General features: G+C 45.5%; 1 protein-coding gene across 1 annotated transcript in view; it reads left to right on the top strand.

Annotated features, from left to right (window-relative positions):
• The first annotated feature begins 4525 nt into the window (after positions 1 to 4525).
• Positions 4526 to 13627, top strand: part of SCARA3 (scavenger receptor class A member 3) — a 28704-nt gene continuing 19602 nt past the window's right edge. Inside the window, exons 1-3 of the mRNA XM_040625713.1 lie at positions 4526 to 4586; positions 9966 to 10103; positions 11306 to 11425. Coding sequence (XP_040481647.1) covers positions 4526 to 4586; positions 9966 to 10103; positions 11306 to 11425 — 319 coding nt within the window. The remainder of the gene's footprint in view (positions 4587 to 9965; positions 10104 to 11305; positions 11426 to 13627) is intronic.

Below are 13627 nucleotides of genomic sequence, written 5' to 3'. Positions count from 1 at the left end.
GTCTCTATCCACCCCACTCAGCCCAACTCAAGGAGGGAGTACAGACTCCTGTCTAATCAATCATCCTCTGATCAATCACAGCCTCTGTATCCTCAAGCCAAGCTTGTTTCAGTGCTTTCCATCTGTTTCTTCCACTGTCCCCGACCGGAACAATCTTGGTGTAATGCGACTATAACGAGCCTGTACTCGCAAAGGGCTTGGCTTATAAAAGCCTCCCAAATGCTTTGAATTATGTTCTCATTAAAATGAACAAGGCTGAAGTGGAGCGTTGCTAGAGCATTCCAGACATAGGTAAATTAGAGGTCCCCAAGGCCTGCGGCTCAGGGCTGGTGAACAGGAAGTCCAAAGGATTAGAAAAAGGAGGAGACCCCTTTGGGGATCAGGGAGGGCGTGAGCTACGGAGCTGAGATGTCAACAGAGGGAACGGTGCCAAACACTTGTGAACCCCTCGTCTACAGACAGCCAAGTTCCGGGCTGGCAGTCATTTCCCTGCCTGTGGGCCACCAAGTACCGGAACAGAGCCTTTCTTAATTCCCACTCGCTAACGATTGCCAATTTTGGGGGCCCTCAGTGGGAGAGCAAAGTGATCGCAAAGCTGTGTGCTTTGTGAGGGGGTGTTTGCTGAAGGTCGGTGTCAGCCTCACTTGATTTAAGTCCTCCCAGATGCCTTGCAAAGGCTATAAACAGCGAAGTGATGAAATTGGCCCTGGAGCCAGAACAGGGAGGAGGCCAAGTCCCAAGGGAGGGCAGAGAAGCACCATCAAGGGGTGGGGAGAAATGAGAAACAGGGGCAGGAAGGCCTAGAAGGCACTTGTGCTCCAACGGATGGAAGGAATACCTCCCCTGGGGACCAAGGCGGCGGTCAATCCGACAGCGCGCAGCATGGTTCTGGCTGAGATCATCTGGGGCTGAGAGGGCATGGCTGGTTAGGGTGAGGGTTTGGTCAGACGGAGCGCAGAAGGCACCAAGGGACCTGAGCCTGCCTCATCCGAGCATCCATGTATGAGAAAGGGATGGTAATCCTGGTAACCCCCCAGGCACAGTTACCCTCGTAAACTGTTGGCAGATTGATGACAGGACGGCAGTCTGAGACACAACGCAGGGCTGGAAAGATTGATTTCTTAGCTTATTGATGAGGGGATCAGTGTACCTGCCATACAGCCCTGCTTTTGCCGCCGTACCCACCCCCAGGACCCCCAGATGTGCACACACAACACACACACTGATGAGAACACACTAACTCTATCAGAGGGAAGCTACCTGGAGTCCATTATTGTGGAGAGAAAACAGCCAGGATTCAGGAGGTTTTGCCAGCGGCTGGCTCTGTGACTGCAGGAAACTCAGTTTCCCCACCTGTAAAATGGGGAGAATGACTCCCCAGCCTGTTTATCTCTCAGGCTAGTCATAAGGACCAAATGAAATAGTGGATATGAGCCCAGCTCTCCACCCTCCCCCGAAATTAACTCAGTCTTTGAGAGTGGGACACTAACCTTGGTCTCTTGACCAAGCTCCCCGCTGATACCACATGCAAGCATAGACCCTCTTATGACTGGAAATGTAATTTGAAATTATTCATAGATTCATTTAGAATTGTGTTTGTTGAGCGTTTCTCAGTGCCATCCACTTTGGATAAAGCAGAGAACAAGGCAGACACATTCCCTGCCCTCAGATCGTAACACCGGGGAGAGAGCTGCTGAATAAAGAATAAAAGGTATATAGCCTTCTACGGCGGGAGGACACAGAACATGCCCGAGCATCTGTAACAAGGGACGGGTCCAGTTTGGGAGCTCAAGGAAGGCCACTGAGGAAGTGACGCATAAGCCGTGAGCTGGAGGACGGCAGAAGGCATTCGGGGCAACGATGGCGGCATCTTTAACTTGGGGTCACCCTCCGTCCCTCCCCTTCTGAGCCCATTCAGGGCTGCCTTCACTCACCTAGTGTCCTTGCCCACTCTGCCTCTTGGCTCCCGTCTTGAGCAGGGTCAAAACTGCACAGCGTTTGGGAAATGAGGTCTCGGTGCCGCTCAGACTGCTTCCAGGTCGTTGCCAGAGCCCCTGAGCCCCCCTGCTCAGTCGGCACCAGCCCACTTCACTTCTACCAGCTCACCTTGTTGCCGAAGCGAGGTTTCTTGGCGCCTGTGGGACCTTTGCTCATTTCTCCAAGGAGGCAGTAGATATGGCAGAAAAGATTTCCGAGTTCAGATCTCAGCCTCACCACATGTTCTGTGTGCTGTTAATTAACTTTTCTGAACCTCAGTCTTTTTGTCCATAGAAGTGATACTTTAGACTGTAAAGTTTATAGGGTTGTTGTGAAAGTTGCCACAAGGCAGGACCCAAATTTTTATCACATTAAAAAAGGGAAAAAAGAAAAACAAAACTTCATGTTTCTACTTCTAGTGTTCCCAGCTTAAAATCTTCTTCGATTATGAAGTTTACTGCTAAATGCATAGCTGAAGTTGAAAGAAAATGGAGGAAGTTTCTGAGGACCAAGAAAATTCCAATTAGGAGCTAAAACCCGCGGGAGTCTTGGGTGCAGGAGGAACAAGGCTGCGAATGGCACAAGGAGGGGGACAGCCGACCTGAAGACCCCCAACGGAAAGCCTGTCACACTGTGTCACCCTGTGAAACCCTGGGATAGCCGTTCTACCGTTTTATTTTGTTTTTCGTCTCAGTCTTTTCTGATTGGTCAATGCTGATTCCTCTGGTTAAAGATTTTGAAGCTCCCCCCTTCCCCTAGTCTGCTCCTGGATAGAAGGGGAAAGGAGCAAGAGGCTAGAGGAGGGGAGATGCACCTGCCAGAGAGCTGACCAGGAAACCAGATGTCTCCAGAGAGTCCAGAGAGAGGAAAGGGCTGTGCCAGATAAGGCTTGCCCTCACATGGGCTGGGGGTCCAGTCTATATTCAATGTGCATACTTGGGTAACCCAATTTAATCACTCAAACTGCAGTGGTCCCAGACTGGTAGTTCCCCTGGCACCTGGCAAAAGTCAAAGAAATCCCCTCTGGAAGAAAGAGTCCTGAATATAGACAGATTCCTCAGGATTCTGCCATTTAATCAGGGGTTACCGTGTGAATGCCCTTCCACTCCTCCCTGCCCCTTGCCCTTCTCCTCCTACCCCGGAAAGGCACTGTGGCCCGAGAGCTGTGCACACACAAGCTTAAACAATTTTAGAAATAAGTATATTGAAACAGCTGCAAGACACGTGATGAAAAGTTATGTTCCTATGAAAGTCCCCCCACACACAAAATCCACAGCTCGACAGAAAAATGGGCAAAGGCTACCTATAGACAATGCATGGAAAAGAACGGCTCGTAAGCACTTGATATATCATGGTCAGCCTCTTAATCGCTTTTAAATGTGGAAAATAAAATATGGAGAGGCTTTGAGTTAAACTCATAAAAACATTTATTTTTATGACAAGAACCACTGGGGAGGGACCAGGACGTCAGTGTCTATCATACGCTCTGTGGGTAGGAGTGTAATTCGTTTGTTTTCCAGAACATTAAAATGTCCTTACAGTCTGATCCAGTCAATTCACTTTTAGGAAATTATCTTGCGTAACAATTTAGGCACAAGGATTTTCAATGAAGTGTCCATACACACACGTATACGCATATGCACAGACGCATACACACACCTAATTTTTTCTGGAGCACATACCTCATGGCGCTTCTAAACATTCAGTGTGGATTTCCTAAGAATAGGAATATGTCGGAGTACAGTCGTAAACTCCATGAATTTGCTTTAATACTTCATCTAACCGACAGTGTGCATGCCAGTGTTACCGTTGGCCAATACTTTCCCCTGCACTTGTCCTTTTCTCTCCTGCACAGAATGCAGTCTAATGTTAAGGATTGCATTTTGTCGTCCTGTCTCTTTCACCTTTATTGTCTCTGATGACTGATAATTTTGCAAGAGACAGCCCTGTCCCACATCCTTTTTTTTAATGTGACGATCCTCACTTTGTGCTTTTCTCATGTTTGCTCGTGATTGGATGGGGGTTATGCGTTCTTGGCCAATAAACTGCATACATGTGGTGCTGCTTCCGCTGTCACATCTGGAGGCACCCAGTGTCCACCTGTCCCTCATAGGTGATATCCATTTTGATCACCTGACTGAAGTGTTGCCTGATTTCCCCCATAAAATCATTACTGGGGTTTTCTCCCTCCCTCATAACTAATAAGACATCTGTAAGAAGACACTTTAAGACCATGCGTATATACTGCTTTTCATCAAGATTCTCCCTAGAGGTAGCATCGTTGATGGTTCTTGCCTGATTCGGTCTTTACTGTAAAGACTGCAAAGTGCTGATTTCCCAGCTCCAGCTCTGCTGTGAGAAAGAGCCCTTCCCTTTTCCTCCCTGGCTGCTTAAAACTCGGCCACCACCATGAACGACACAGTTAACTATCCAGACTAGGAAGTTCATGACCAACTGACGACTTCAGCAGAAACAAATGGCCATCGATGTTCTTCACCCAGGAAAGGCAACAGTACTAAGACAGAAATTTGGAGAAAATCTAGCCAAAATGTACAAGACCACACCAGATGGCCTCTTTGTACTTGGATTCGGAACCCATTTTGGTGGTGGTGAGACAACTGGTTTTGGCATGACTTATGATTCCTTGGATTATGCAAAGAAAAATGAACCCAAACAGACTTGCAAGACATGGCCTGTATGAGAAGAAAGAGATCACAAGAAAATGGGAAAAAGCGCAAGGACAGAACGGAGAAAGTCAAAGGGACTACAAAAGCCAGTGTTGGTGCTGCAAAAAGCAAGCTGGGAACTGGACAACAGAAGGAGTAAAAATTCTGCAGTGACTTTATCTGTGGTGATTGTGCAGATTTTTCAAGAGAGGATTAGTAAACTAAGAACTTAAAAAGAAAATAAAAAGGAAGAGCCCTTCCTTCTATCTATCTGTCTTCGGTGGTATGGATTCACGAAATCCTATTTTTTCAATGACTTGTAATAGCATTATTATACTTAATTATTTGAGGGCTCAGATTGTTCCAGATTTGGCCCGTGAGGACATCTTCAGAATGGTTTCTGTTTCCTTATGACATGCCCCTGTCATTTTTTTTTAGCATTCCTTTAATTTCTGAAACAACAAGATGTCCCAGATTCATCTTTTACCTGCCTTCTATCCCAACCCTGAAATCAGCCATTTCTCCTAGGATCCCTGGTTTTTTCAAGTGGGAAATGGTTTTAGCCACCAAGATCTGGGCTGCTCAGAGAGTTCATTGCTATTTCAGTGTCTGTGCTTCCTGAACTTTTCAGCAAAGTTACATGTATACACGTACCTATGCATACAGATACACATACATGTTATTTATGCACGTAAGCATGAATAAGTAAATACCTATACATATTAGAAATTATGAATTTATGTGGATATCTTCAATTCCAATCCATCCCTAAGTGTTCTTTCTTGTCTCCCCCATTCCATATTTTTGGAAGTGTAATTCTGGATCCCCTTTTCTGTAATGAAAAACCCTGGGTCCAAACCATATCAACACATTTACTCATTTGCTCAGTCTTGGATTAATTTAAGATAATTTCAGAATTGCTTTACCCATGCTACAATAATAAATAAAATTACTTTAGAAGTTTAAGATTTGTTTGCACTTCCTCCCCAATTATACCCTACCATATCCCAGACAGAGATTATACGGTCAAAACTAATTTAGTTTACTTAGATTAAATAGTTTTAGCCAATTTATTAGATTAGTTCTTCTTTCTTTCTCATTCCTCCCCCCCCCATATGTTTATTATATTCCTTCAGAATGTAAGTAAGTTATGTTTGGTTCCAGGTGTGGTATTTTTTTTTATCAATAAAATTTAATTTTTTGAATATGTAAAATATTAGCATGTTTTCAAAAGCCAAAACTATACAGAAAATTTCACTCAGAGAAATGCCACTCCTTCTGTGTTTCTTCCACCCCATTTCCCCCACCCCATCCTTTGTAGGAAACAACTTTTTGTTTTTTGTTTTTTCCTTCCTGTGTTTCTTCTTTTACTGATAAGCAAACATATGTATGTTTTTTTACTTTCCCTTCTTTCTTACAAAAAAGGTAGCATACTATATATGTTCCTTTGCACTATACTGTTTTTATTTAATATCCCCTCGGAATGACTCCATCTCATGCATAGAGATCTCCTTATTCTTTTGTGTAGCCGCATAGAGTCCCATTGTGTGTATAACCATTGTATATTAACCTGTCTACCCTAGTTGAACATTTAGATAGTTCTCAGTTTTTGCAATTACAAGTGATCTTGCAGTGAATGGGCTTGTCATATATGTTTTCAGATTGTTGGAGGGGTTTATTGTGGATAAATTCATGCAAGTGTGATTGTGGGGTCAAAGGGCAAATGTATATGTTAAATTCTCCTCCACCAGGTCTGGACCATTTACATTCCCATCCCAACTCCCCATAGCCTGGCCAGTGGAGTATATTGTCAGCCTCTGCATTTTTGCCAGTCTGATGGGTGACAAATGTTTTCACACTGTAGTTTTAAATTGCATTTACCTTGGAGCACCTGGAATGCTCAGTCCCTTAAGTGTCTGACTCTTGATTTCGGCTCAGGTCATGATCTCAGAGTTGTGACTTTGAGCCCCATGTCAGGCTCCGTGCTCAGTGTGGAGCCTGCTTAAGATTCTCTCTCTCCCTCTCCTATGTCCCTCTCCCACCACTAAAAAAATAAATAGGTAACAATTTTTTAAAAATTAAAAATTGCATTTACCTTATGAGTAAAGTTGAACATCTTTTCATTTATTTAGGGGACTTCTTTTTTTAAGATTTTATTTATTTGAGAGAGAGAGAGCAAGAGAGAGCATGAGTGGGGGGAGGGGCAGAGGGAGAAGGAGAGGGAGAAGCAGGCTCCCCTCTGACTGGGGAGCCCAACGCGGGGCTCATTCCCAGGACCCTGAGATGATTACCTGAGCCGAAGACAAACACTTACTGAACCACCCAGGCTCCCTTCATTTGTTTTGTTTCTTAAGTTCCACATACAAGTGAAATCATTTGTCTTTCTCTAACTTATTTCTCTTAGCATTGTACTCTCTAGCTCCATCCATGTTGTTGCAAATGGCAAATATTTCATTCTTTTTATGGCTGAATAATATCCCATTCCATGTTATACATATATCACATCTTCATTATCCTTTCATCTATCAATGGACGCTTGGGCTGCTTCCATAATTTGGCTATTGTAAATAATGCTGTAATAAACATCAGGGTGCATGTATCCCTTTGAGTTCATGTTTTTGTATTTTGGGGGTAAATACCCAGTAATGTGATTACTGGATCATAGGGTCATAGGGTAGTTCTATTTTTAACTTTTTGAGGAACCTCAATACTGTCTTCCACAGCGGCTGCACCAGTGTGCATTCCCACCAACAGTACACAAGGGTTCCCTTTTCTCCACATCCTCCCCAACACTTGTTACCTCTTGTCTTCCTGATAATAGCCATTCTAACAGGTGTGAGGTGATATATCATTGTGGTTTTGATTTCCATTTCCCTGAAGATGAGTGATGTTGAGCATCTTTTCATGTGTCTGTTGGCCATCTGGATGTCTCCTTTGGAGAAATGTCTGTTCATGTCTTGTGCCCATTTTTAATTGGATTTTTCATATTTTGGGTGTTGAGTTTTATATATTGTTTATACATTTTGGATACTAACCCTTTATCTGATATGTCATTTGCAAATATCTTCTCCCATTCTGTAAGTTGTTTTTTAGTTTTGTTGATTGTTTCCTTCGCCATACAGAAGCTTTTTACTCCTGATAGTTTATATTTGCTTTTGTTTCTCTTGCCTCAGGAGACAAATCTAGAAAGATGTCGTTATGGCTGATGTCAGAGAAATTATTGCCTGTGCTCACTTCTACGATTTTTGTGGTTTCAGATCTCACAGTTAGGTCTTTAATCCATTTTGAATTTATTTTGTGTATGATGTAAGAAAGTGATCCAGTTTCATTCTCCAGTTTTCCAGCCGTCCAGTTTTCCCAACACCGTTTGTTGAAGAGACTCTCTTTTTCCCATTGCATATTCTTTCCTCCTTTGTCAAAAATTAATTGACCATATAATTGTGGGTTTATTTCTGGGTTTTCTGTTCTGTTCCATTGATCTATGTGTCTATTCTTGTGCCAGTGCCATACTATTTTGATTACTATAGCTTTGTGATACTCCTAGTTTTTGTTTTTCTTTTCAAGATTGCTTTGACTATTCGGGGTCTTTCATAGTTCCATACAAATTTTAGGATTGTTAATTCCAGTTCTGTGAAAAATGCTGTTGGTATTTTGATAGGGATTGCATTAAATGTGTAGATTGCTTTGAGTGGTATAGATGTTTTAACAATATTTGTTCTTCTGATCCATGAACATGGAAGTTCTTTCCATTTCTTTGTGTTATCTTCAATTTCTTTCACCAGTGTTTTATGGTTTTCAGAGTACAGGTCTTTTATCTCTTTGGTTAGGTTCATTCCTAGGTATCTTATTGGTTTTGGCACAATTGTAAGTGAGGTTGATTCCTTAATTTCTTTTGCAGCTGCTTCATTATTAGTGCATAGAAATGCAACAGGGGTTCCTGGGTGGCTCTTAATCTCAGCTCAGGTCTCAATCTCAGGGTCATGATTTCAAGCTCTGCATGGGGCTCCACACCAGTGTGGAGCCGATAGAAAAAAAAATGCAATAGATTTCTATACATTGATTTTGTATCCTGTGGCTACTGAATTCATTCCATTGCCTGATTTTTTTAAAGCTCTTTATAAACTTGGTATATTAGCTCTTTATCTATAATATATACTGTCAATATTTTCTCCCAGTTTGTCATTGACTTTTTTTGGTCATGCAAAAGCATTTTCATTTTATTATCATGTAGTCAAATACATCAGTTTTTTTCTTTTATTGCCTCTGGATTTTGAGGTATTGGTTTTTTTGGTTTTTTAAGATTTTATTTATTTATTTGAGAGAGAGAGAGCACAAGCAGGGGAAGGGGCAGAGGGAGAGGGAGAAGCAGACTCCCCACTGATTAGGGACCTCAATGTGGGACTCAATCCCAGGACCCCAAGATCATGACCTGAGCGAAAGGAAGATGTTTAACTGACTGAGCCACCCAGGTGCTCTGAGGCAAAGTTGTAAAAAAATCCCCTCAACAGACATCTCCCAGGAGTTCAGTTGTCAAGATCAGCTTGCACATCCCCCCGCCCCACACACTTCACAGGACAAAAGTACTATTTGCTCAATTCTTAAACACCCACTTGGAAATTTGGCTCACCTCCTCCTATTTTGGGCATCTTTCTCATCATTTACAAAGGACCAGGTCTTGTAAGCAGGAGGAGGTATGAGGTGCCTGGGGAAGCAAGGGCACTCTCCTGAATGAGGGAATCCATCGCCTAGTTCTTATTTAGGGAACACATGATCCCAGGGACTAAGTATCAGATCACCCTTCCCACATGAGACCTGCTTCCCCCATGGTCCCTATCACACCCTGTCAGGTCCTGGTGAGGCAGTGTGTGAAGCAGAGGTCTGTGATTATCTCGTATCCTCTTCACTCCTACTTCCTCTTCTCTGCAGCCCCCCACTTGGGCTGGATGCAGCATCTTGCAGATTCACCCTTGACCTTGGAGCAAAGGAATTCTGCTTGTGTTACCATGTGCCGGAGAATGGAAGGTTGCTGGGCTGGATCAAACAACCAGCTCTAATTCCTTCGTATTCCACCCCAAGGGTTTGAGCAATGTGCAGAGAGAATAGGCAGTTGAGCTGGCCTGTGTATCTTTACTGGCTTGTGTGAGATCACAAAATCTCCTTACCCAGAGGTGTTGGGACATCTCAGTTCCTCAGTCGCTTGATTCTTATCTCCTTTCCCCTTTCCTCTGCTCACTGCCAGATCACCTGGACTTGGATTCAAGGGCAGGAGTGGGTGTGGGGTGTGGGGATTGTGGTAGCTGGAGAGGGTGGGTGTGGCTCCAGGTTCCAACTCCGGGTCTGACAGCACTGGGTCCATCACAGTGAGGTCGGCCACTGGCGACGGAGATGCGTTATGTGTTACAGAAGAGGAGCTGGCTGGTGACGACGAGGACATGCCGACCTTCTCATGCACACAAGAGGGTAAGGGCCCCGGAGGCTGCCCTCTGATCTCCTTGCGCCTACCCCAGGCTGGTGACTTATCTCTCTACATGGCTTCAAAATCCTGGCTGTACTTTCTCCACTGCTCCCTGGAGGGTGGAAGGGCAGAGTTGCATGGGCCTGGGTTAAGCAGTATGGATGATGTCAAAGTTTGACACAAGAGACATCCGTCTCCAGGACTCCTCCTGAGACCAGTCAGGGACCTCTGCCATCTCTCCCAGGGCCTGCCCTCTAATTGGCCCAGAACTGTCCCCTTCACCATATTCCATGCCTCCCAAGTGGCTCATCCCTTTGGCCTTCAGGACCCAGCTTGGCACACAGATAATCTCAGAAACCAATGCCACCGGAACTGTTACTTAGAGGAGGGTTTCTCGGTGGGTTTTGGTACAGATTCGCACAGCTATTCTCAACCGTGCTCTATATTGTAATCACCCCAGGAAGTCCATGACCAGCCCTCAGAAATTCTGATGCTTTGTTCTGGAGTGTGAAAGGGGCATCAGGGTTTTAAACGTTCCCAGTATTCATAATGTGCAGCTGAGGTCGAATCTGCCTTAGAAATGTCACAGCAATTTCACAGTTGCATTCCCACTGAACATTGGCCTCATGCGAGAGTAGCCAGGAATACCTGGCTCCCTTTTCCTTCCAAACCAGGGACCCAGCTGGTGGACTGGAATTTTTTTCTGTTTCCAGGAGAACTGCTTGTCACCCAAGAAGTTTGGGGACTGAGGGGTTTCCCTGGGTGTATGACTGGTTAGCCCCATACCGAGGAATTCCCACAACAGGAGACTTTTTGATGCTAAAGCCCAGAAAATCCTAGGCACACTGGGACACGTTGGTCACCCAATGATGACACAAGGCTTGCTGCCCCATGTTGTGGACCATCATAAGGCCAATGTATCAGGAAGAGGTGTTTCCCTACACCCTGGGCTCATTGATGTTGCCCTAAGAGAGAATGATGGCAGTGATGGGGGTGTTCTTTGAAGACCCCGACTCTGGTCTCTTCTATCACTAAAAGCTTGAGGACCTAGAGAGAGCACAGTGAGATGGGCAGACATGAGATGAGGATGGAGAACAGCTCCCCTTCTGAGGCTGGATTGGGATGTGATGAGACAGGTCAGAGCGGGGACATGAACCTGACCCTTCACCTGCAGCCTCAGCCACTGGTCTCCGTTGCCCCCCAACAGGCCGGCCGGGGCCCCGCTGCAGCCGCTGCCAGAAGAACCTGTCTTTGCACACATCGGTGCGGATTCTTTACCTCTTCCTGGCCCTGCTCCTGGTGGCCGTGGCCGTGCTGGCCTCTCTGGGTGAGTGCAGGTGCCCAGCAGCCTCGGATAGTCCAGCATCTTTCTGCCTAGGGAACTGTCATACTTGATTCAGACTTCAGCAACCAGCCGCCAATTTCCGGTCAGTAAGTAGCTGTGTGGCTTTAAGCAAAGCGCTTCCCTTCACAGGACCTCTGTTTTCCTACTGGTAAGATGAGAGGACAGGACCAGCCCAGCCATTCCCAGTTTCAGCTCCATGTTAGAATCAGCTGGGAGCTTTGAAAAAATATTGGTGCGTGGGCCCCACCCCAGATAATGTACATCCAGGGCTGAGATCCCTGGATCAGGCAATTTTGAAGTCTCTTCCATGGTCTTTGTGAGTGTTTCTCAAAGTGAGGTTGGATGCCTGCTTGCATCAAGATCACCCCGAGTATTTGTTAAATGCGAATTCCTGCGTCTCACTTGGACCTTGCTTGTTAGAGCAGAGTCCCGCAGGTGAAGGCCGGGGACCTGGAGTGTGGTGGGGGTCATACACACCACAGCTTGTGTGACTATGGTAGCCAACCAGATGATGGCTCCCAGCCAGGTTCGGGCAACCTCTGCCTTTCGGACGCTAAGAGATTGTGCTAAACTGAAGGAAACAAATTTGATGGCTTCTTGCTGCAATCCCATGCCGCTCAGGTTCAAATTTTTAAAATCCAGATGTCTTTACTAAGGGAAGCCAGTAGTTTGTTTGTTCCAGTGGACTAGATATTGGGGACAAGGCCAGAACTCGGGTGAGACAAGTGAGGAACGAGAGGGGCGTGGGTGCCTCAGGCCAGGTGAGCGCCTCCCTAAAAGGAGGCACCTGGTCCCGGGCCTGGCTAGAGATATTCAGCAACTGGCTTTCTTGGGTAGAGGGTGAGAGGCCAGCATGCTAATGACTAGAATAGACACTCTAGTCACATCCCAGGAGTCCTGAAGGTGTTAACTAATTCAAGAGAAGCCAAGCACCTACTTTTGCCAGGTGAAGGGAACATCACGATGAGTCCCTCACATTTCACCATCAGAGAGAGCGGGTCTCCATTTTGTCTGGAGGCTAGAAAACCTCGGAAAGATGCCAGAGCTCCTTGTTCCAGATGAGCGAGATCATAATCTCTGGGTAGGACCCCAGCTTTACTAATCTGTAGAAGTTCCTTAGGGGATTACAATGTGCAGCCAGGTTTGAGGACCATTGATTTCAAGAACTTTCCAAGCACTTCACCCTGTTCAGCCCCAGTTCTTTCTACTCAATCACTTCATGGGGCTTGGCTTCTCAGAGAGTGGGTCAAATCCTGCCAGAGGAGGGGGGAAGCTGCTGTCCACCATTCTGAGGTAGCAAACTCGACATCAGGGAACTTTCAGAGTCTGTTCCTGGTCAGGCCTTCCAGGGCCCCACCTCCCCGCACCCGCAGGACCATGAATAAAGCTCCAGCAGCCATAGGCTTGAGCCCAGAGAGGAACACAGGCACCAACCCGCTCAGAGGGTGTGGACAGTGATGGGTGCTCACTAGGTGCCAGGCGCTGTCAAGCACATGACATCCAAGAATCATCTCAACAAGCCCCAAAATGGGAGGCTGACCTCATTCCACATATCTGGGAAGGTGAAATATTTGCCCTAAGATCCAGAGTGAGTGACCAGAAGAGCATAATAATTGGGGGGGAGGAGTGCATTCAGGGAATCCAGGGAGAACTTTAGGCTTCCTTTCTATTTTTGCCTCCAGCCTGGGTATCCCAAGTCCCTAGAGCAGAGCGGGCACCATCCTGACCTGGTTAGTAGGCGTTCGATAATATTCGTCAGATGAATGACTAGAGATTTGTGAATATATATGTGGACAGTCCTAGTCAAGGTATTATGGTCAAGACTGTGGATAAAGTCCGGAGGGTTGAGCAAAATCAGTCTTCCTTATAGGGACTTGGAAAATCCACTTATTCATTTAATCAGGTATCTGTTGCATGCATACTACAAGCCAAGAACTGTATTAGGCACTGGGCATATGCTGCTTAATAAAACATAGGTCTTGTCTTTATGAAGCTTATAATCTAGAGCAAGGTTTAGCAAACTTTCTGTAAAGGGCTAGGTAATAAATATTTTAGGATTTACAGGCCACATATGGTTTCTATCAAAACCACTCTGCCATTGTAGAGCAAAAGCAGCCAGGGGACAATAGGTAAATGAATGGAGTTGGCTTTGTTCCAGCAAAGCGACATTGGGTTACATTCAGT

Source organism: Ursus maritimus, unplaced genomic scaffold (genome assembly GCF_017311325.1).
Source record: "Ursus maritimus isolate PB19 unplaced genomic scaffold, ASM1731132v1 scaffold_11, whole genome shotgun sequence".
NCBI classification, from domain to species: Eukaryota; Metazoa; Chordata; class Mammalia; order Carnivora; family Ursidae; genus Ursus; species Ursus maritimus.
Note: the sequence above shows the minus strand (reverse complement) of the source record. Positions and strands in the feature narration are given on the sequence as shown.